We start from the raw sequence: 25,094 nt of genomic DNA on the forward strand, positions 1-25,094 counted from the left end.
GAGCACCTAAGAGGACACTGAAAACATCCAGACAGGAAGTGAGGTCAGGCAGGAACAGAGCTGAAAGAAGAGAAAGTATCAGTGTGAGAAAAAGGGGGCTTGGGTCGGATTGAACATGAGGGATGAATATGGAGCAGGGAGGAATCTTCAGTGACATTTGTGTTTCTGACTCCAGTGCTGGGGAGCTGTGTAAAAAGGAATCCTAAAAGACACACACACAGGCCTGCACACACACACACACACACACACACACACACAGAGGAACCCCCTTCCAAACTGCCCATGAGCCTGGGTGTACAGAGCCAGCTGATCTGTGAATTAGAAAACATACCCCCCTGGGCTTCCCTGGTGGCGCAGTGGTTGAGTCCGCCTGCCGATACAGGGGACACGGGTTTGTGCCTCGATCCGGGAAGATCCCACATGCCACGGAGCGGCTGGGCCCGTGAGCCGTGGCCGCTGAGCCTGCGCGTCCGGAGCCTGTGCTCCGCAACAGGAGAGGCCACAGCAGTGAGAGGCCCGCGTACCGCAAAAAAAAGAAAAAAGAAAAAAAAAAGAAAACATACCCCACGGGAAATATTCTCTTTGTAGTTGCAGCAAGGGTCTCAACACTGGCTGCACATCAGCATCATCTGGGGAGTTTAAAAAATACTATGCCCGGCAGCACAGCCCCTGCCCCCTCCCAGCTCAGGCCAGTTGAATCCGAATCCCTGTGTATTTTGACACCTCCCTCTACACCCCTCTGTCTCCCTGCAGAGGTGATGCTAACATACAGCGGGGCTGAGAACCGCTGGACCAGGCATGCACAGCGAGGGCTGTTTCAGCACCAAATTACCTGCCTGTTCAGAACCTGTAGGAGGACTCCTTCTTGGAGCTGCTCACAGCTCGAAGCTTAGTTTGGCTCAGGCTCGATCCCTGTTGCTTGGGGTGAGAGAAGTGACCTGACCTTCAGAACTCAGCTCTCTGGCCAAAATAAGGGCTGGCAAGGAAGGCCTGGCAGGGGAAAAGGAAAGAAGGGAGCCAGGTGTCCAGCACACGTGCTTCCCCTCTGCCTGCGGAAGGCGGCGGTCTCAACCTCCTGTGCGTCACAGGCACGCTGGGATACTTGTCAAATGCAGATGCCTGGGCCCCACTCCCTGCATTGATTAGAAGGTGTAGGGTGTGGCCCAGGAATCTGCATTTTAACAGGTCCCAGGTGACTCTGACGGAGGGCTCTGGTGCACACCCACCCCCCTCAAACCCTGAGAGGCCTGCAGGGGTCTGTGGGAACCCTCGATGGCCGTGTGCCAGGCAGGGATCCTTGTTCCTCCTGGCCCTGGCCCAGGGGAGTCTGAAATTAGGACTGAGGTAGCGGCCACCAAGCAGTGTTAGAAATGATTACAATTTCCATTTCTAGAAATGGTTAGGGTCGTGGGGCATGGTCCAAACGGGGGGTCTTCCCGGAAGAGAAGTGCACCTGCCCCAAGTGTTCTTTGTGTCACAGAAAGTGGAAGCAAGGCAAGAAGGGCCCTCGACTCCCTCGCTCCATGAGGCAGGGGACGCAGGAGTGAGAGTGGGAACCCAGGAAGCAGCCTCTGGTCCTGCAGAGAACTTCCGTGTCAGCAGTGGGTTTCAAAGTACGGTTCCTGGGGCCAGCAACATCAGAATCATTTGTTAGAAATGCAAATTCTCAGGCCCCACCCCCGATCTCTGGATCAGACCCTTGGGGGATGGGCCCCTGTCTGTGTTACAGCGGGGCCTGGGGTGGTTCTGTTAGCGCTGAGGCTTGAGGACCCCACGCCGCAGGCTCCAGTGCTTCAGTGCTCACGGGCTTAGAGAAGGTCCTCGCTCTCCTGGCCATCACCCCAGTCCCTTTCCGTGGGGAGGGAGAAGCCACACCACACCCCTCCCACTCTCCCCACCAGCTACTGGGAAGGGGCTGAATGACACACGGGCTGCTGCACCTACCCGGAGGACAGGAAAAGCCAGGTTCCCGGCAGCCGGCAGCTGCCACCTGCCCAGCAGGCTGGCCCCCAGCTGACTCTCGGCTTTGTTTTTCTGTTCTCTGTGCCCAGAGGGGTGCAGGAGGGGCTTTCCCTCAGAAAGCAAAGGCACCTGGGGGCCTAGCCCACCCAAAGCACAGGCAGCTCTGGCCCAGAAGCCCCAGGCTCTGGTTCCACTGTCGCCCCCCAGAGACCTGTGGGAATGGGGCTCAGAGAAGCTTGGAGTACGTCTCCTTCTCCTGGCCCATGAGCGCCTCCTCTTCTCGGAGGATGGAAGGCAGGCCCTGTTCTGGAGCAGACAGCATCCTGTACCAGGACAGACATCCTGCACCAGGACAGACATCCTGCTTGGAAGGGGTGACGATGGTCATACCCCACACCTCCAGAAAGGGGCCGGGGCTGCTGTTTTAGTCAGCTCGGGCTGCTCTATATGCCACAGACCACTCAGTGGCTTAACTAACAGACGTATCTCTCTGGGTTCTGGAGGCTGGGAAGGGAAGAGAGGCTGATTCAGAGGCCAAGGCCCAGAATGAGGACTGACCCAGTGTGACAGGGTGAGTTCCTCAGCTCTCTCTTCTCCAGCCCCAATTCTGGACCTCTTCCATGCATTCCGATCAGGGACAAATTTGAACATGCTCAGAGAGGGAGTCCCCGGGATCAGGAATAATTCAGCCTCATTGTCAGGACTCACTGTCGAGTCTTTAAACATGTTACAAGAGTCCATAGCTTTGAAGCAAAAGTTCGAGGACTTACTTGGGTTAAATTAAAAGCACAATTTTATATTTTCTTGTCAAACAACTTTACTTGGGGCAACAACTGAAGTATAATTTAATTCAACAGGAAATATCACACTTGGAGGGAAAACAAAAAAACCTCCTTAAATTAAAGCCAAACATTCTTTCCAAGGTCCAACACTGACATTTCCAGATTGACAGAATGAGTTTGTTTCCATAAAACAAAATCTTGACTCCAAAGTCTGCCTTTGAAACAGTTTTCCACTTCATGCTCCGTTTCTCCGGGCTCAGGGAACGATGCTCGTGGCCTTCCTCAGGGCCAGATAGCCCGTGACCACGTCGGACGGCAGCCGCCGAATGTAGGAAAACTCTTCGATGGTGCTGAAGCGCAGCTTGCTCTGGGGGTCAGTGTAGCTGGCCTGGGTGAGAAACAGGCACAGAGAAGGGCAGAAAGTTGTGGTCGGAGTTGAGCTTTCAGATCAAGATAAAAATTATTTTTCTGTTTTACTGAAACTGAAAAATGCCTTCGTCATGTCTGACTCTGTCACCAAGAATGCTAAATCGCTCACCTTGGCAAAGACACATTAGTCTTCCCAGACGTGAGAAAGGCTTCAGGGTATGGACAGGAGGAAGGGGGAATAACCACATCAGACACCGGGACTCTTCTGGTTGGTGCCTCAGGGCTACCAGCAACAGGTCCAAACTGAATTCATGCTGATCATCCCTCCCTGATCCCTGCCTTCAGACTCCACCTGCTTCAAACAAATGCTCGGGATCTGTCACCCAAGGCCGGGGGGAGGGGCACCCCACCCCCACACCACCTACTCCCAGTGAGCTCCTCTTTTGCTCCCCCTCACCGCCCCCAGGTCACTTCCATGGCTCCCTGGGCTACCCTGCAGTGCCGGACTGGCCACCCACCCTCCTCCACTGGAAAGGGCTGCCATCCGACACCTGTAGCCAGGGGCATCTTTACAACCTGCAGCTCCGATCATGTCTTTCCTCATGAAACCTCTCAAGGGCCCAAGTCCGCAGCACAGCTCCTCAGGCCCTGCCTGGGCCCCTCCTTCCGAGCCTCTGCATCAGCCACGTGTCCCCACCGTCCGGTTCCAACCACCCCGGCTCTAAGCGCCTCCTTCCCGTCCTGCCCATTTGCCCTTTCCTTGCCCAGTAACCACCTGCTCATCCCTCAGGACTCAGCCCCCGAAGTGGCATCATCGGGGAAGCTTTATCTGCCCCCACAGGCAGTCAGGACCCTATCCTCACGTTCACCTCAGCACCCCTATCTCCGGTGGAATGCTTATCTCTGTTGCTCTTACATTTATTATCTGTGTGACTCTTTGCCTGAAGTCTAGGCTGTGAGTCTCCACGAGGCAAGAACCCTGTGGCTTACTTATCACTGGATCCTGGCTGTACTGTCTCCTAGTGAGATGCAGAGCACACAGTGGGCCTTCAGCTACCATGAATGAGGGATGAGTGAATGAACAAACAAATGAACGATGGGGAGAGTCACAGAAAAGAGAACTTGTTCCTCACTGATATATCAAAATTCTCTTTTGGTCTGTTCTCCCCATGTGCAGAGTGGAGAAAATATTCACTTACTATCTACCTCAAGGCACATGGCTCCTACACATTTTGAAACAGAAAACATGAGGGTGAGTCATTTGGAGCTCCTTTAAAAAAATTATAAAAGATGCCATTAACGTCTAGACAGAGAACAGCCAGTTACTCAGGTGTGGATTGTCTGCGCCAGTGCTGGTTGTCTCTGCATGGACCCAGACGCGCTGTGATCTAAGGAGGGAGGGAGGCTTGGTGAAGCAGCAACAAGCTGAAGGGAACTTAGTCATGGGTTTCTCATGCTCTAAAAAGTCTTCAGTTCCATCACTGGGGATCTCCCTAAGGTATTTGAGGTCTGTGTGTCAGGAAAATGAGATTATTCCTAAAAAGCTAAGATTAATTAAAGTTCTATATAAAACAAAACTTTGATCCTTTGGCTTAATCTAGATATTGCCTTTCTGTACCACATTTCCTTTCATGCCACTCATATAAAGGAAGGCTTAACTAGAAAAACAGCAGCAGGTCCCTTCCGAGGGCTCCTGGCCATGAGGCAGTTAGATGTACTAACTGGCAGGGGAGCTGCCCTGCAGTTCCGAGCAGGGGTGCAGGCATGTGCATCTGGCTTTGATTATCTGGCCTCCATGGATGAACCAGCCCTGGCCTGGTTCCACCTCTGTGGCTGCCTCACTCCCACCACCAAACTGTGCCAAGCCCGCCCGCCCAAGTTCAGGCCTCACTGCCAAGAAGGCTGCTGAACAAATAATGCAGAATACAGAGAACTGTTGCACTAACAAAGAGGTCAAACAAAAACTTGCATGGACCAGACCTGACCTAGTATTCTGAACAGAGGGAAGGAGGCTGGGTGACACCTCAGAGATGAACAAGTAAAGAACTGGACTCCTGCGGTCTGCCCTTCTCTGGGCTCCGTCCCTCCAGCCTGAATGAAGCAAAGGCCCCCTGCCCAGAGGGCAGGCAGCAAACGGCTTTTAATGCCTCCCTTGTTACAGGGGGACAGGCGGTATATGCTGCTCCTCCATCTCACCCAGAGCCGCAGTACTTTCCACAGCCTTGTAACAAGGGCTAAACACAGGTGTGACCCTGCATCCCTTCCGGCCAGGCCCCAGCACAGGGGAAATGGCCACTGGCTGGAACAGATGGGTCAGTGTAAACATGAGCCCGGCTTTATTATTATTTTTTTTTTTATTTTTTATTTTTTTTGCGGTACTCGGGCCTCTCACTGTTGTGGCCTCTCCTGTTGCGGAGCACAGGCTCCGGACGCGCAGGCTCAGCGGCCACGGCTCACGGGCCCAGCCGCTCCACGGCACGTGGGATCTTCCCGGACCAGGGCACGAACCCGTGTCCCCTGCATCGGCAGGCAGACTCTCAACCACTGCGCCACCAGGGAAGCCCCTGGCTTTATTTTTTAATTACGTAAGTTTAATTTATACAAGTAACAGGTGAACATATTCTCCTCTAAAAAAAAGAAAACATTGCAAATAAGACTAAAGTCTCCTTTTACTACCATCTACCATCCAGAAGTCCTTTGTCTTCCCCTGAGGAAAGTGCTGCTAGGTGGGCGCCCTTCCAGACCTTGTATATATATATACCCTCACACACACATACAAACACACCAGAGAAGTGCCCAGTATTTTTTGTGACTGTGTACTGAGTTTTACTGAAGTGGTACCATGCTACTTATCCTGCTTTGCACCACATCTTGGAAGTTTACCCATGTTGTTACCTATACATCAAGCTCACAGAATAGTATGAACTCCCCAGCCCTACCCCACTGGTTGAACTTTATGTTGCTTCCAATATTTTGCTAACACATTTTCTCATAAGCATTTCTGCATGAAGCTCCTTTTACACAATATTTCTCTAGGGAGCTGGCTGGAAGGCAAATTGCTAGGTCGTAGGCCTCTACCTTTTTGTCTCGATAGGTAGTGCTAATCGTTTTCCCGAGAATGTGTACCAATGTGACTCCCACCTCAAGACAGCCATGTAAGAGGATGTCCATTGTCTACGTTGGTGACAAGGTATATAACCAAATGTCTTCATTTCTTTCCTACCTGATGAGTCTTTTTCCTAGTTATCGTTGAGATTGAACATCTGCTCATTGGTCATCTGTATTTCCTCCTTGTAATTGTCTATTCATATTCTTTTAGCTGATTCTCCTATGGGATTGTCTTTCAATGATTTGGTAGAGTTCTTTGTTTATTCAGAATGTCTTAATTCTTACACACAGTGGGGCAAGAGGTTAGTTATGTATAACATGACAAGTCCTTTGCCAATGGCATAAAGGGGCCTGGAACAATGCTTCTCAAAATGATTTTCATGCCTCCTAATGTGTGAAAACCACTCCACTAGCAGATGAGCTGCCTGACAGTGGTAAGGATAAAGCTACATTCTAAGGGGCCACCCTCCAAGTCTGGCCATAAACCATGGCTTCTACAAGCTTAGCACAAAATGGTACAGGGAGAAATTTCCACTTTGGGCCATAAGAGAATAACTTGTGCCAGATGAGCCCTCCTTCCATAAACAACTATTAAAATGGGTCAAATATATGAGGCAACTATTTTCAGGCAGTAGACAAGAGATAGCATAAGACTACAATATTTTTCTCAAATGGAAGTCCTCTCAGGGGAGCTTTCGAAAAAGATACATGCCCATGAATGGACACAAAAAGAAGAACCCAACACACAACACAGACACACACACACACACAGACACACACACAAGTCACTTTATAGTGCTTCTACTCTCCCTATTTTTTAGGATCATTATATTTAAGGTCTATGTTAACAAGTCTGTAGTACTCTGAAGAGTGTGTGCTCTCTGGAGGAAAAGCTAAAACATATGACTAACTCAGAGAGGAAAACTAACATTATTTTCAAAAATATAATAAAAAATTTTTCCCAATATCATTAATTTAGTGTGTTACAGAAGTTGGAGTCACACATTTTCATAAAAAGGTAAAGCATTTAAATGATGTATATGAGCTTCAAAAAGTGAGGTTTCTCATTATTTCTAAAGTTATGAAAAGAAGCCCACCTTCCAAATTTAATAATAATGAAAAAGGATGAAGAAGGCGAGCAGAAAATTCCATACTTCATCCACATTCTGCAAACAAGGAAACGAGGTTCTCTGGGGTCGCTGAGGTTCAGGGACTTACCCAAGTCCCACTTGTCCAACTGCACTGCTGGTTTTCAAACTGTGTTCCCTAGAAGCACCGTAGGGGTCCCTGGGGTGGGGAGTGGGGGGAAGGGCAGAGGACCAGATCCACACGGGGTCACAGTGGGCAGGTGGGCTCCAGGGGATTCTGTAAAAGATTTCATTTGGAAAAGGGATTCTGATGCTTAAAAATAAATTTGAAAATCACTGTCTTTACCATAGTGCCTCTTTAAAGAAGTTTAAATTTTTTTTTTTTAAGTATTGGGTTGGCCAAAAAATTTGTTCAGGTTTGTCCATAAGATCTTACGGAAAAACCCAAACGAACTTTTTGGCCAACCCAATACAATCATCTCTAAATTGCAGGATTTTTTTTTAAACTTCAGCAATAAAAATGGGAAATTATTGTTTCTTTCATGTTCTGTCATATAGTTAACAAGCAGAGGAAGGGAAACTAACACTCAGGTCTCCTGCTTTCGAGAGCAACCCTCGCTCCAGGCTGCCCACATGGATGCCCCAGGTTGCAGCCGCTCTTAAATAACTGAGTGAATGCTTCCGCACAAACCCATTACCTGTTCAGAGTACACGGTCTCTGGCAGGACCAGTGTCAATATCCAACACTTTCTAAATAGACAGTACCGTGAAATCTCCTTTTCAGTTCAATGTTGTAAGACATAGAGATGTAATTATACTCACAAGAAGACCTGAAACATCAGAATACTTCTTAGCTGGTTTAAAGGATGGAGGAGCATCAATACTGAAGTCTGGGGAAAAAAAGAAAAAAAGAAAATAACTAAACTGGCTTTAAAACATTCAGATCCTTCCCCCCCCCTTTTTTTTCCCCCTAAAATACTGCTTGATAATATTCCTGAACTTTTTACTTTGTGATTCAGTACTCAGAGAATTCTCTGGGGAAATAATGCAGGATGTCATAGACCAAGTGCAGGCTCCAGATCCAGCTCTGCCCTGTCCCCAGGGACCCCCCACTCCAGCAGAACCACCGGAAAGCTCATCTGCCCACAAGCTACTTTCACTGTCTCCGGTTACATGGACTGATGTGATGAGATGCCAAACAACCCACTAAATGGATCTGAGCATCCGGACACCGGAATGTCCACACCCAGGCAACTGACTAGTTCACTTGTCACCTGTCTGAGTCACCCCCATGAAAGACGTGCAGTGGGGCAAGAGATGGAAGGAAGTTCGAACCTGTACTTTCCATGGAAGTTGAGCAGAACATATAACACAGACTTGGAAATACTGCAGCATACTACTGCTGCAGATTGAAATGTTAACAGTGACACTAAAAACCACACATCCATGACAACGCAAACACACAGATTCAACACAGAATATAGCTATGAGGAAATATACACATAATCTCCCTATATGGATGCCACTGTAAAATTCCCAAGCTAAAAATTGTTTCTACATGAATGCAAACACAATAATGTGGGTTTGTTATAAGAAAGTTCCTAGTCTGACATTATAAACACATCGGAGGTTCTAGAAAGCTCACAGTTAGGATCATTCAGTTGCCATGGCAGTGCCCTTTCAGAAGCCAGAATCTGTTTCAGGTTCTTCCAGGTTCTATTCTTCTTGCCAGCCGCTGCGCCACCATGGCCAGAGTGCTCGAGGCGAAAGCATGGATTGGAAGAAACAGAAATCAGTGGAGATGATCATTTCAGTATCTGACATTTATGCATATTCATAACTGTAATAAACCCCTCATTCAATCAGCAGTCGGTGTACCCTAAGGCTTTTTTTAAAAGTATTACACCATACACTTTAATCTTACTTATAAAAAAAACACAGCTTTTGGATTGTCAAAACATATGAGTTAGTTGGTGATGGAGTAGAAACAAAAGGTTATTTTTTTTTATATGCACATAGAAAATCACATCCTTTACTGGGTCTAACTTTATGGAATTCACTCATGAATTTCCTACTACTTTAAAATAAATTCACTACAGAGTTAGATTTAAACTCATGACCACATCTCCAAACTCGTTTCTAAGGGCCAGTCTCCACCTTGTAAATTACTGGTGCTCCAGGAAAACCCAAGGAAGCCTCAATCATGGCACAGCAAGCCTTCTGGAAAATTTTTTTTCTTTGTTGTCTTATGACGATGACAGAATAAAATGGAAGGAATACAAAAATCTGTCACAGGCACTGTTAACGCTGTATTTTCAAAGCTAATTAATGAAAAATAAACTTCAATGGTATAGTCTGAATCATGTAATTTATCCTACCCCTCAAGCACTCCTCTTTTAGTTAATTATTTCAAGCCTCATCTAAATCTTATGAAGAAGGAAGGTGAGCAATCATCGTGGAAGTGACCCACTCTCAAAATGGTATCCTTTAATGAATTCCACAAAGGACACCAAAATCCTTGGGAATTAGCACACTGGGAGGTCAACAGAAAGGGCTTTCTTCTCCTGCCCCTACCCCTCCTACAACAGCCCACGGTGGAGGAGGTGGTGACTTGGGCTGATGGAGACGGGGCACCAGTGCTGCCTGGGCTGCAGGCCCAGCAAGATCAGGGGCCGAGGTATAGTTGTTTGGTTTTTTATTTCTAAAACACCTTAGATGCTTACCACAAAGTTGGGATCCTTAAATGGCAAAGGTTTGGCAGCTTTTTCAAGAGGTCCTGTGCTAAAATCAGAGGGCACCATTTTATTCTCACTCACGCCTTCCATGCTGATACCCTTAAAACATAATAAGAATAGTACGGGGTCAGTGTCATTTAGCTGAGCTTCCTAACTCAGCTCTCAACAAGATGTAAGATGACAGCACCGGACACGCGAGGGGAGACGGTGCACCCAGAGCCCCAGCAGGCAGCCTGCACTGGGGGAGAGCCTGGAAGCTGCACCCGCTGTGCAGAAGCCACAGCAGAGGAGCCAGGACCCCAGCTGCCAGGCTTCCTGGCTCCCCTGAGTGCCAAGCACAGGTGTCTCACTACTACAAGGTGGGTGCTATTATCCCCAGTTTACACAGAAGAAAACTGAGGCTCAGATATACGGGTTCAAGGCCACACAGGGATTACCTCTGGATTCAAACCCAGGTGGAGGCAATTCCAAAGGCCTCACCATCTCCGTGACACCACATGGCCCCTACTCCTGCCCATCTTGTCAAATTGTGTCTTGAAACATTAAGACAAAAAAGGTCCAGCCGCTTTAAGGATCTCATCAGCTGGGGAACCCAGGATGGAGCTGGTACGTGTAAGGGCACAACAGGATGTGGGCATTCTGAGCACGGAGAATAAAGGGAGAGCAGGCTGGGGGCCACGGTCAGCTGGCTGCGGCAGAGAGTGCCCTGACAAGCAGGCTAATGCACTTTAAAACAAAAAACCTTTGAAGCCAAGAATCAGGAGGAAAAAAGACGCCAAAGGAAGAAATCACTTCTGATTTGTTATGCTACTTCCAACCTTCCCAGACCGCAACAAACTGTTTTTTTAATTGATATATAATTTATATACAGTGAAATGTGCAGATCTTAAGTGTAGGTTTCATGAGTTTTGCCAAATGCTTCCACTTGTGTAATCCAGGTCCCTAACGAGGCAGAATATTTCCATCATCTCAGAAAGTTTCCTCATGCCCCTTCCTAGTCAATACCTTCCAACCTCAGGCAGCCACTGTTCTGATTTCCACCATGTTACTTTGGCCTGTTCTAGAAATTTATATGAGCGGAATCCAACAGCATGTACTGTTTGCTGTGTTTGGCTTCTTTAGCTCAGCATAAAGTTTTTGAGGTTTGTCCATGTCGCTGCATAGATTGGTAGTTTGTTTCACAGAATTTGTATACCACTCAGCAGAGCGGTATTCCACTGTACGGATGTACCACAATGTGTCTGTCCATTTTCTTGTTGATGAAATGTGGGTCATTTTCAGTCTTCAGCTATTATAAATAAAGCTGCTGTGAACATTCTGTACAAGTCTTTATGTGGACATGTGTCTTTACTTCTCCTGGGTAAACACCTACTAGTGGAATGGGTTATAGGGTGAATAAACTTTATGAACAACTGACAGATCATTTCCCTAAATGGCTGCACTCTTTGACACTCCCAGCAGCAGTGTATGAGAGTTCTGGGGGGTGGGGGAGACAGGGACCACCCACCCTGCTGCAATAGTTCCCCAAACAGTTTCTTCTCACACACCTTCCGAGACTCCTCTCCAGGGTCTCTCCTGCGGGCCTGTGCTCCCTCTCCTCTGCCCATAGCCCCTCTTCTATCTGGACTGCCCCTCACCTTATCCTCCCCCTATTCACGGTCTCTCCTAACTTTTCTCCCCTCCAAGGCCTAACTCTCTGAGAACTAAGACGCCTCCAATTTCTCATCCTTTTCCCACCATCTGTAGCCACGGTTCTCTCTCTCTTTCTTTTCCTATCCTCCCCTCCCTCCCCAGTCCTTCGCCTTTATCTGGCCCTTCCCCAGCTCTGGGGTTCAGGGGAGGGCCTCAGAAGCACACACCTTGCCCTCTCCGTTCTCTACAGCACACTCAGCGACACACTTCTAAATGTAAACTTGACGTAACTCCCCTATTTACAACTCATCAGTGCTTCCCACCGCCCCGGGAATTAGGCACAAGTCTGGCCCCCTGGCCTCCTCTCCAGCCTCCCCTCTTGCTCCCCCTCCCTCCTGTGTTTTGTATTTTCTGGTCCAGAATCCATGGAGTCATTCTCTGTAAGCATAAAGAGTTTCCATTTTTTCCTTTTTTATTTACGCTCCACTAAAATTTCCATTGGGATTAGTCCATGCCAGTTTTACTTTTACAACAAAGATTAGATTTAGCATTTTGTACATAACCAACTTTTTAGTGCCCTTGTGATTTTTCCTTCATGGTCATAGTATTTCTGCACATACACGTGTCCTGGGAGACCCAATCTGATGAGGAAGATTTGATTTTTCCCATCACATTTAATCAGTAACCAACGTTAGCTTGAGTAGTTCTGGCCAGTTGTCAATGTTATTTAGTGTTGACTATTTGTAAGAGTAATATCATAAATTGGATACATGACTGATAGTTAGTATTTAAGTCTTGGTTAGTCACTGAAATAACAACAGCTTTGTGAAACAGGTAGGGAACGACAGACCAGAAGAAGGAGAGACACAGGAGAGAGGTGGGCAGAAGAGGGAAGGGACAGATTCCAAGGGTGAGCAGGCACAGGGGGTCAGAACAACCTGCTTCACCACCTGGCCCCGTCTTCCGAGCCCTGCATCTAACCCAGTGCCTGGCACAGAGTGAGCCCCAAATAATCACTGACTGATTAACTGATTGGAGTTAAGGAATAAGACAACGCAGCGTCACTCCATGCCAGCATCGGTCTTTGAGATGTGTATGCTCCGGAGTTCACTGTAAGGAATCGTCTCTGGATGGGATGCAGTGGCCAAACCCAAAGAAACACAGGAAGGATAATTCAGAAACGACTGGGCTTGGTTACCTATAGGGCACAAGGGAACAGGGTGGGAGGAAGGGGAGATGGGAAGGGACGAGAGAGGAGTAAACTTCTCCAAGTATAGTTATTTGCAAAGTTTTGACCTTTTGAACCATGTTAAAGTTTCACATACAAACAAACAAATAAATAAAACCAACCAGCAAGGATCGGGCAGCAGATAGAGAAAATGGAATACAAACAAAAACAGACCAATTTAACTGAGGTTTGAATGAATAACACAACCACACTGAAGGGGAGGAAGGGAGAGATAACGTTAGTGACGTGAACATAGTATTCTGACCATATAACCTAAGGTTAGAGGCAAAAAGAACCAGGAACAATTGGTAGGTTTGTTTCTCACAAGGGTACCGGTTAATAATTCTGAAACTACACACCTTCTAAGATGAGGCCAATAAGGAATGAGGGGCGGCTAGAATGAACCTTGTGCTATTGGATGGAAATCACAGGTTAGTAATAGGAATTCATGGTTTCTAACATATATACAGACAGATAAACACAGAAATGGATACAGAGGCATTAAGTGATCCAGGCTCAGTGTTTCCTGAAACTCATATCCAATGGCACTGGAAAGTCCAGATATCACCTACTGTTATGAAAACATAAAAAAACAATAACAGAAGACTGGGAACTTCAGAAAGAAAAGGGGAACAATGGAATGAGTGAAAAAATGGGGTAAATATAATAGATTATCATTAGCCTCATGAGTTTCTTAAATTCTATATGATGTCAAAGCATGGGGGCGCTTATACACACACACACCTACATTTCCTAGCTCTTCCATGGAGATGGCTGGGAACAATAAACAATAGGGACACCAGGTATAGATCCTGGTTTCTAAATATTGTTCTCCAAGAACTAGTACTCTTTGAAGAAATGGCTGATTCCAGGGCTGGGGCAGGAAAGTACAAGATGAGCCTTGTGGTGCCAGAAAGTAAGAAAATGCTTGTATCAGTTTGCTAGAGCTGCCTAACAAAACACCACAGAGTGGGTGGTTTAAATAACAGAAACTTATTTTCTTACAGTTCTGGAGACTAGAAGTTCAAGATCAAGGTGTCAGAAGGGTTGGGTTTTCCTGAGACCTGTCTCTCTCTCTCTTTTTTTAAATTGTTTTTTAAAATTTTATTTTACTGAAGTATAGTTGATTTACAATGTTGGGTTAATTTCTGCAGTACAGCAAATTGACTCAATTATACATATATATACATTCTTTTTCATATTCTTTTCCACTACAGTTTATCACAGGATATTGAGTATAGTTCTCTGTGCTATACAGTAGGACCTTGTTTATCCATTCTATATATAATAGTTTGCACCTGCTAACCCCAAACTCCCAACCCACCCACCCCCCCACCCCGGCAACCACAAGTCTGTTCTCTATGAGATTATCTCTTTGGCTTGTGGATGGCCATCTTCTCACTGTGTCCTCACGTGGCCTTTCCTCTGTATACACGCCCTCCCCACCCCACCCCTTTCCCCCTTCTTATAAGGACACCAGTCATACTGAATTAGGGCTCCACCCTTATGACCTCATTTAACCATAATTACCTCTTTAACGGCATTATTTCTAAATACAGTAACATTCTGAGGCATACTGGGGGTTAGGACTTTAACATATGAACCTTGAAGGGACACAGTTCAAGTCCATTACAGCACTCGAAAAGTGATGGGCGTAAATTAAAGGACATAGGAGTCAGTTTGAAGAGGTTCCCACTGGCCAAATCTGGACAATTTGCTCAACATCATGAGTCAGTAGGGAAATAGAAATCAAAACCACAATGAGATATCACTTCACGCCCACTAGGATGGCTACACTCAAGGACATAATAATGTGTTGGTGAGGATGTGGAGAAACTAGAACCCTCATACACTGCTTGTGAGAATGTAAGAGGGTGCAATCACTTTGAAAACAGTCTCCGGGCACTATTTACAATAGCCAGGGCATGGAAGCAACCTAAGTGTCCATCGAGAGATGAATGGATAAAGAAGATGTGGCACATATATACAATGGAATATTACTCAGCCATAAAAAGAAATGAAATTGAGTTATTTGTAGTGAGGTGGATGGACCTAGAGTCTGTCATACAGAGTGAAGTAGTCAGAAAGAGAAAAACAGATCCCGTATGCTAACACATATATATGCAATCTAAAAAAAATTATTTCTGATGAACCTAGGGGCAGGACAGGAATAAAGACGCAGACGTAGAGAATGGACCTGAGGACATGGGGGTGGGGGGGCAGGCGGGTAGAGGGTAAGCTGGGACGAAGTGAGAGAGTGGCATGGACATATATACACTACCAAATGTAAAACAGATAGCTAGTGGGAAGCAGCTGCATAGCACAGGGAGATCAGCTCGGTGCTTTGTGACCACCTAGAGGGTTGGGATAGGGAAGGTGGGAGGGAGACGCAAGAGGGAGGGGATATGGGGATATATGTATACATATAGCTGATTCACTTTGTTATAAAGCAGAAACTAACACAACATTGTAGAGCAATTATACTCCAATAAAGATGTAATAAAAAAAAAACCAGTCTGCTGGGTCCTCAAAATGCTAAACATAGAATTATCATATGACCCAAAAATTCAACTCCCAGCTATATACCGAAGAGAAATGGAAACATATGTCTATGCAAAAATCCATATATAAATAGTTATAGAAGCATTATTCATAATAGCTCAAAAGCATAAACAACCTAAATGTCCATCAGCTAATGAATGCATAAACAAACTGTGGCTTATCCATACAATGGAGTATTATTCAACTGTAAGAAGGAATGAAGTACTGATACATGCTACAACATGGATAAACCTTGAATATATTATGCTAACTGAAAGAAGCCAGACACAAAAAGCCACATATTGTATGATTTCACTTATCTGAGGTACCTAAAGTAGTCAGATTCATAGAGGTAGGAAGTAGATGAGGGGTTACAGGATCTGGCAGGACAGGGGAATGGGGAGTGACTGGTAATGGGGAGGGGGTTGCTTTGGGCAGTCATGGACATATTCGACAATAAGAGAGTAGTGATGGTTGCATAACTCAGTAAATTTACTATAAACCACTGAACTGTGCCTTCCAAAGGCGTGAATTTCATGGTATACAAGTTATATCTCAATAAAGCTGTTACAAATAAACAAACAAATAAATGTATGGAAGACTGAATGAAGAAGGCTAGTAACGGATTGTAACCCAGAGAACAAAATGAGAATGGGTGAATACAAACACTGATTGTAAGAATGCAAAGGAAATGGGAGAGAAGAGAAAGCTCTTGCTCACAGCAGGCTTCTAACTAATAACTGTAGAAGGAAAGAAGGAATTAGAAAATCACTGTTTGGCAACCACCACTATAATAACTGCTGCAGGCAGGAACCATCAACAGACACTAAAAGTGGCTGGCAAAAGTGTGAAGAGAAACAGGATATACACAGTCTCGAGACACTGATACTTTAATACAAACAGGAAAATAATAACTTCATAGTGGAGAAAACTGGCAGACACTAACTTACTAAGTGCTCACAGACACATCATCCCCAACGGGATGGATCGACATCAAGTTCCACGACATGAAGCACGGAGAAGGGAACAGCCTCCTTCTCTACTCCTGCCAAAAATGTATCACCCAAATCTAATCACAAGGAAATATCAGACAAGCCCGAACTGAGGAAAAGTCTACGAAACAATGAGCAGTGCTCTTCAGAAGTGTCATGGTCATGAAAGATAAAGACAGAAGAACTGGTCCACATGACAGGAGGCTAAAAAGACACAACAGCTAAGTGCAAAGTGTGAGCCTAGGCTGGATCCTGGACCAGACAAAGGACGAGAATAAGGTCTGTATATGAGGTATCAGTGTCGCTTCAACGTTCATTCCCCAAAGTTGACCACTGTACTGCTGTTATATATGTATGAGAATGCCTTTGGTTTTAGGAAATCCACACTAAAATATTTAGAGGATTAAAAACATACAGTGGCCATGTGAGACCCTCCCCCGCACACAGCCAGCTGCCAACCTAACAGCGAATGAGCCACGGGCCCTGGGGAGGAAGCAATGGCTGGCGTGCAGATGGAGAAGAGTGACAGGGACCCGCTCTGTCAAGAGGTGGTGGCACGGTGCTGAAGGGGGAAGCCCAGGCCCACTGGCTGGAAGGCCTGTGAGGTGAGCAGGCCACCTGCCAGTGTCAGAAGAAGGATAGGGGCTGTTTTCCCCAGGAATCCGACAGTTCACAAGGGCACAGCAAGACACCGGCGAGGTGCAGGCTGGTGGGTGGGGGCTGCCAGGAGGCTGGGCCTACAGGGCAGCCTAAGTTAAGGGAGAGAGAGAAAAACAACCCTGCTAACTCTGCAGTGAGCATCACGTCAGAGCAGAAAAGCCAAGCCAGCCAGGGCCAACTCAGGAAAAACAGGTGGAATGTGAAAGAGGTTTCCCGGGGCCAGATTCACTGTAAGTTTCAACTTCATTTGAGTTTTTCATAAAGAAAATGACTGCTTACATAATGTTGTTTCCATCTGGGAGAAAATCAACAAACGGAACTGTTCAGAAGCAAAGAGGAGATGCTAGAGAGAAACGAAGAACCAGGCCCCAAGGCCTCCTGTGGTGATTCCAGAACAACCCATGGGACACGCCCGGCTTGCAGGCCACCGTCCTCAGCAGGGACCTCGGCTTTTTCTCGTGGGCCAGAACAGCCTGCGTTCCTCCCTCTCTGTGTCTGCTTGTTCCCCAACTCCTATTGGGGGGTCTCAAAGGCGCCGGGTGCACAGTGAAATCCCGGGAGGGAACAAGGGCATCCTTATGCTCCCAGGCCCCGGGACACCCAGGAGGATGCAGCAGGAACACCTCGCTGGACTTGGGCAGGGGTGCGGCCCCAGAGGCGGCGGAGGAAAGCAGGTGCCTTGCAGGCCACATGGGTTGGGAGGCCTGGGCGCCCGCCCCCGGGAGAGGACATGCCAGCAGACAGAGGACAGAGGACGGGAGACAATGGGAAGTGAGGGTCGGGAGTCTGCATCAGCGGCTCCAGCAGCAAGAAGCGGGTGAGGGTGATGCGCTCAGCGCTGACTTCCAGAACCGAGCCCTCCTGTTCGTCTGGTCACCCCATCCTCATCTCCTCCCTCGTCAGCAGGCCGAACCCCCGCTGAGGAGTCGCGCTGAGGATGGGACAGGAAGGGACGCCATCCTGACACCGACTAGGCCACGTCCGTCTGGGGCCGCTTGCTGCCTCCGCAACAGTGAAGGCTTGCTTCCCTCTCTGACCGGATGCAACAGAACACCCGACTCTGTGTCCTGAGCGGGGCTTTCTGCTTTTCTTTCCTCTTTAAACCCACCCTCCACGGTGCTGCGCCCTCGTTCCTCCCTTCCCCTGGGCTTCAGCCAAGCTGGACGCCCGGGGCTGTTAGAGATGGGATGAGAGGGAGAGACGTACCGTCAAGGGGAGGATCAAATCTGTGAGGCTGGGCTGCAATCAAGTACAATCTGAAATGATGTATAGTTTCCATGTTACTCAACCATTATTAACACTAAGAGACTTTAGGAGCTGAACTGTCCCGCCCCAAGACACAAAAGCCCTGAGATCAGAGGAAAGGAATGACGCCCGGCCCTAAGGGCTGTCCCCTCTTTGCAGCACGAAAAGAGCTGATGAAGTCCCAAGGAAGAGGAACCCGGCCCGCCATCAAAGGACTGCTCCAGAGTCAGCAAGGCCTCAGCTCGCCCAACCAGAGCCCACATGCACCACTTCGTGTCTCCTTGGCAGCCTGCAGGGCCCTGACTCAGACTGAAAGGGGGCCTTCTGTCTGTGGTTACACAGAAGGGAGACAAATATGCTCCGTCTTACCATTCGGATCCAATGCCCAGTTACATCTATCTAATAGTAGTCTAGATTCAAATACCTGACCCTAGTCTAAAACTGCAGGGTTACTGTAGGGTTACTTGAAACACCAAAAAAGTGAGATGCAACCTAACATTCAATCAAGTCAATTAAATAAGAGCACTTAATTCCTTGAGAAGACTAGCAACATAGAGAAAAGGTCAAGAAACAGTGCTAAGTGGGACTTCCCTGGCGGCCCAGTGGTTAAGACTCTGAGCTTCCCGTGCAGGGGGCGCAGGTTCGATCCCTGGTCGTGGAACTAAGATCCCACATCCCATATGTTGTGTGGTGCAGCCAAAAACAAACAAACAAACAAACAAAAAGAAAACAGTGCTAAGTGAAAAGCAGGGCATGCAATGTTATACACCAAATATAGTTTATGAAAAATTACATCAACACGTAGAAAACACAAATTATAATAATTGTGGGGGAAGAAGACTGGCTGACGTTTTGTGTGCACTTTAAAAATAGAAAAAAGAAAACTAACATTATCATGATTTTTTTAAAAGTGGGGTAGGATGATTATTTTTTAGATGAACAAATCCAATCAGTCCAGTGTTCTCTGGATGCCTCCACTTACAGAAGGTTCTACCCTCACCTGCGCTCTGCACCAACCTTCTAAAGAAGCAACTGCTGCCTCTCAACTTATGTAGACGCTTTGCTAACTGCTTCACCATCACAAATCAGGCTGTTAGGTAACACTCAGTCTATAGGTCAATTAGGTTTCTCTGTAGATTTTATTAACTTGAATAGGCACTTGGAAAGTCTAAAATGCCCTGTATTGAACTAATAAAATTCCCCCCTAAAGCTTTTCTCTGCACCTTGGATTTGGTTACATTAGAGATCCAATTACATCTTCTAAGGTAGAGACTGGTAAGAGTGATATTAAGAGAGGTCATCAAGAAAAAAAATGTGGACTCTGGACGGTCTGTCTGGGTCCCAGTACTGACCCTATGACTTGTTAGCTGTGTGACCATGGAAAAGTTACTTAACCTCTCTATGCTCCTGTCTTTTTACCTGTAGAATAACAATTCACAGAGAATTAAATGAGATAGTACTTAGAAAGTGCCTAGAACAACATTTGGTACACACTAAATGCCCAATAAATATTATTATTATTTATCATGACTTCTTTCACTTTAGCACAGCACAGTGTACTGCTCTCCAACCCAAGTTAACACTAAACATTTTCAAAATATCATGACCAGAATGGATGGGAGATGGCGCTTTCCAGATTATGATGTAATTAATCAATAACTATATTACTTATACTGAAAATATAAATCCAAACACAGAATTGTAATTCTGTGACCATGTGTGCAAGCATAAACACCAATAATTTCTGCTGAACTAAAGATTCATCTTGATGGAATAATAAAACAATATTGTTTTAGTCCTATTAAACTATTTAATACCATTTTCTAGGGCTGACATAAAGGAGACATCTATAAATGCTTTGCTCAGAATACTTTTAGATCAAAAATATTCCCTTCAACCACTGAGGACTTCCAAGCAGAAAGCCCTCTAAATTTCATCTAGTCACTCAATTCTACTTTAGAAATAGCATGCACATTCTGGAAAGTAAAACCCACCTTAAGAATCCATCGAGTTATTTTCACCAATTTCAAAAAGCACTCTAATGTCTCTGTAAATGTCCTTTGTAAATTTTTAAATCCCATGAAAGTTTTACAGACACTGCTTTTTTGTAAGACACAAAATAGCGGAAACTACTGAAATTTCGATACTGAAAGATCTCTAAAGTCCCTTTTAACTCAAGAACTACAATCATTTATATTTAAAAAACCACTCATTTCTCACTGATGAAACCTTGAGCAATCCGATACATGTACACGGTGCCGACTCTGGAAGGCCTTCCCCATCCATACCCACCACCCCTCAAAGGCCACCTCTAGTCCCTCTTCTCCCTCCCCACCTCTCCTTCTCTGATGACCATCACCTACGCTGAATCCTCATCTTCCTGTGTCCCACCACTAAGGCACCAATACCAGAGAAGACCTATAATTGGCTTTGGGACATAGTTAGAAATGATGAGATTTTCCTAACTGTTTCAGATATGTGATAGGTAGAATTCAGAGATGGCCCTTAAGATTCCCGGCCTCTGGTGTACACACACCTTCTCCCCATTTTTAAGCAAACGCACCACTAATGTACATACCACTGTGAAGGGATCTGAGATATATTTAAGGGATTTGCAATATATATTTTATATTTGACATATAATTACAGTCTCAAGTCAGCTGATCTTAAACAAGAGACTATCCTGGTGGGCCTTCCCTAATCACACAAGCTCTCTAAAGAGTCAGAGTCAGGGGCTTCCCTGGTGGCGCAGTGGTTGAGAGTCCACCTGCCAATGCAGGGGACACGGGTTCGTGCCCCAGTCTGGGAAGGTCCCACATGCCGCGGAGAGGCTGGTCCCGTGAGCCATGGCCGCTGAGCCTGCGTGTCTGGAGCCTGTGCTCCGCAATGGGAGAGGCCACAACAGTGAGAGGCCCACATACCACAAAAAAAAAAAAAAAAAAAGAGTCAGAGACAAGAGAAGTCAGAGACATTTGAGCTGTGAGAGAGATTAGACACAAAAGAGATTCTCCATAGCTGGCTTCACAGATAAAGAAGATGTGGTACATATATACAATGGAATATTACTCAGCCATAAAAAGGAACGAGATTGGATCATTTGTAGCGACGTGGATGGACCCAGAGTCTGTCATACGGAGTGAAGTAAGTCAGAAAGAGAAAAACAAATATCGTATATTAAGGCATATATGTGGAATCTAGAAAAAGGGTACAGAGGAGCCTATTTGTGGGGCAGGAATAGAGATGCAGACATAGAGAATGGAAGTGTGGACAGAGGGTGGGGGGAAGGGGGGTGGGGTGAATTGGGAGACTGGGATTGACACATATACACTACCATGTGTAAAACAGATAGCTAGTGGGAACCTACTGTATAGCTCAGGGAGCTCAGCCGGGTGCTCTGTGGTGACCTAGATGGGTGGGAAGGGGAGAGGGTGGGAGGGAGGTCCAAGAGGGAGGGGATATATGTATACATATAGCTGATTCACTTCGTTGTACAGCAGAAACTAACACAACATTGTAAAGCAACTATACCCCAATAATAATGAATAAATAAATAAATAAAGACGGAGGAGGCCATGTGGCTAGGAATGTGGACAGTGACAAATTGACAGCAAGGAGACAGGGACCTCAGCCCTACCACTGCAAAGAACTGAATTCTGCCAACAACCTGAATGAGCCTCAAAAAAAGATTTTCCCCCAGAGCATCCAGGCAACAAACTAGCCCAGCCAACTCTTTGATTTCAGCTCGGTGACACCCTGAGCAGGGAACCAAACCAGTCTTGTTGTGCCAGGACTTCTGACCTACAGAAGCAGACACTAATAAATAGGTGTTACTTAAGCGACTAAATTTGTGGTCATTTGTTATGACAGCAATAGAAAACTAATACAATATGTGTAGGTCATTCTCTCCTCCTGCAAGGATTTTGGGATGGCAGGGACAAGCTATAATCCCTTGAAATGTCTTAAGCATACTGCTGGAGACATAACAGAAATAAATTCTTGCTGACTGAGCTCAACTGAAACGGGACAGAAAGGCTGAGGAGGGGACACAGATAAGGGTCAATTCAGGAAGATTCCAGACAGCCCTCAGGGCAGCATTGCGCAAATGCCTGCATTTGCTGTGGAAAAGAGAACTAGGATGGAATGCTATGTTAGAGCAGGAAAAAAAAAACAAAAACTAAGACTCCTTTCTGGAGATAGAAGTCAAGTTTTTTTCCTTCTTCATGAGATGCTGAGGATGGGAGTCAGGCAACTGGCTGTATACCTCATTAGTTAAATGCCAGCTGGGAAGAGGAGAACAAAGAAAAGAATTCACTATTTCAGGGAATGCCCTTCTCTTTCCAGTCTGAGGACTCGCTAAGGCTGATGAGATGGAGAAGACCCACAGGGAGTACCTAGGCAGCCCAAACCCTCACTGAGAGCTCTAAGACCACCAGAGTTGTGATTTCCACCAAGCTGGGTTACTGGGAATTCCCAGCATCCTGAAGGCATTCGTCCACTCTCTGAAGCCTGCTGTGGAGGAGTTGATGCTCAATGCTACCTTTAGGGTCAAAACAACCATTCCTCCCAATATGTACTGACTACATTCCTTGGTCTCGGCACAGCTGGATATCAACATGCACCGTGCACATACTGGGAGAGAGTACTCGCAATGCATATATCTGGCAAACGACTCCAACCAATTATATATAAAGAACTCCTATACAGTAACAATTTTAAAAAACCCCAAAAAACAACAACACAATGAGAAAAAAATCAGGCACTTCACAGAAGATATCGGAATGGTCAAAAGCAAATTAAATAGTGATGACATCATTAGTAATCTGAGACACAAAAATTAAAACAAAGAAATACCATGACACAACCATCAGAATGGCTAAAATTAAAGACTTGATGCCAAGTATTGTTGAGGATGCACAGCAACTGGAACTCTCATACTCTGCTGCTCAGAATGCACAATAGTGCAACTACTTTGGGAAATACTGTTTAACAATTTCTAAGTTCAATGTGTGTCTACTTTATGATCCAGCAATTCCACTACTATCCATTTACCCAAGAGAAATGAAAGCATGTATCTACCCAGATTTTTAGGAATGTTCAGAACAGCTTATGCATAAGAGCAAAAACTGTAAACAACTCAAATGTCCATCAGCTGTGGTATACACAATATACTCTATGTACTGATACAGGTAATAACACGAATGGATGAATGAATAACTCTCACAAACATTTTTTCACAGAGAAATCCAAAGAGACACAAGAGAATATGCTCTGTATGATTCCATTTATATTCTGCTCAAAAATGCAAAGTCAGTCTATGGTGAGAGATGTCAGAGTACTGGTTACCTCTGGCAGGGAGGGAAGAGAGTACTAACTGGAAAGGGTCACCAGGGACTATTCTGGGGCTTTTGGAAATGCTCTCTATCTTAATCTGGATGGTGGCCACATCGGTGGATACATATGTAAAGTCATTAAGATTTGGGCATTTTACTGTATGCAAATCATACATCAACAAAATATTTTAAAAGGAAAAAAATGCACTACCAATTATCGACGGAGGAAGCCAGAGACAGTTAATATCTCTAGAATGTCGTTCTGGGTTTAGGATGCCACGCCATGTGTTGGAGAGCACAAAATAACACACTCCATCTTTGCTTTCTCATTGCTTTAAATAAAATGCAGCAGCCAAGAAAAACACTCATCAACCAAGCTACTCTTCTGCTGAAAATTCTTTGCTGGAATTGCGGAGCCCCGATCGCCCAGATGCTGTGAAGTCTGTGCCAGGCGCTGTGCTCAGGGCTTAGGACCATGATCTCACTGAATCCTCATAACAACCGCATGAGGGAAGACCAAACCCACTTTGGGACAGGGAAACTGAGGGTCAAAAAAGCACTTTTCTGAGGATGAGGGAAATCATCTGTATCAATACATCTTTGTGTTCCTCCACACCGTTCATTAGGGCGCTCTGCACCTCACAGGCACTCGGTAAATGTCTGCAGAATGGACGAAGGTGAGACAGGAGAACCTCTGGTTGACTGAAGCTCACATAAAGAAAAGTCCCGAGCCTCGCTCTAATCGCGACCCCGACGGGAAGGGGCGTCCCTACCAGTAAGGCAATAACAATCTCCCCACCTCCCCAGTTCTCCTCATGGACTATGCAACGCGGGTCATTCTTTAACCAAACTCCACGTATGCAAACTAAGGGGAAAAAATGTTTCATTTGCACCAGACACCTGCGTTTAACCAAGAGGTACGACTGCAGGGCCCCGCCCACGCGAGGCGCCCCGCCTCCCAGTGCCCGGCCCCGCAGCCCGGCGCACGCGCTCTCCGCCCCGGCAACGCGCAGACTAGGGGAGTGACTGCGTACCTGCGCAAAGGCAGAGGCGGACACCTTTTTCTTCTTACTGGCGGTATAGCCCCCGGCGCTGCTGCCGTTGTGGAAAGGACTGGCCGGCCTCTTCTTGCTGTTCCGGGCTATCCCCGGAGTGGAAGTGGTGGCCACAATTGGAATTTGAGCCGCCATTCCTACCCCGAGTCTTCCTCCTACCCCCCTCCCCACTTGGTCCCAGTGCAGGCCCTGGAACTTCCGGCCCGCCGTTACTTCCGTCTTAATGCTTTTGAAAACCCGGCCTGGACTGCGAAAGCTTTCGTTGACTTCTCTCGGCCAAATCTAAAAGGCGGAGCTCGGAGCTGTCTCTTCCTTCCGGGCGGGAGGGCGTCTGGCGGGCAGAGTGCTGCTGCTCACGCGCTCGGAC

General features: G+C 46.4%; 1 protein-coding gene across 1 annotated transcript; it reads right to left on the reverse strand.

Annotated features, from left to right (window-relative positions):
- Nucleotides 1-2,767: 2,767 nt before the first annotated feature.
- INO80C (INO80 complex subunit C) lies at nucleotides 2,768-24,862 on the reverse strand (the record flags this gene model as incomplete). The annotated part of the gene is made up of 5 exons (XM_082640743.1): nucleotides 2,768-3,132; nucleotides 8,132-8,199; nucleotides 8,955-9,066; nucleotides 10,033-10,143; nucleotides 24,707-24,862. The coding sequence occupies 5 exons, from the start codon at nucleotides 24,860-24,862 to the stop codon at nucleotides 3,001-3,003; spliced, it is 579 nt and encodes a 192-aa protein (XP_082496869.1). The 3' UTR covers nucleotides 2,768-3,000.
- Nucleotides 24,863-25,094: the final 232 nt, after the last annotated feature.

Source organism: Mesoplodon mirus (assembly GCF_964341445.2).
Source record: "Mesoplodon mirus genome assembly, chromosome: 13".
Classification (NCBI taxonomy): domain Eukaryota; kingdom Metazoa; phylum Chordata; class Mammalia; order Artiodactyla; family Ziphiidae; genus Mesoplodon; species Mesoplodon mirus.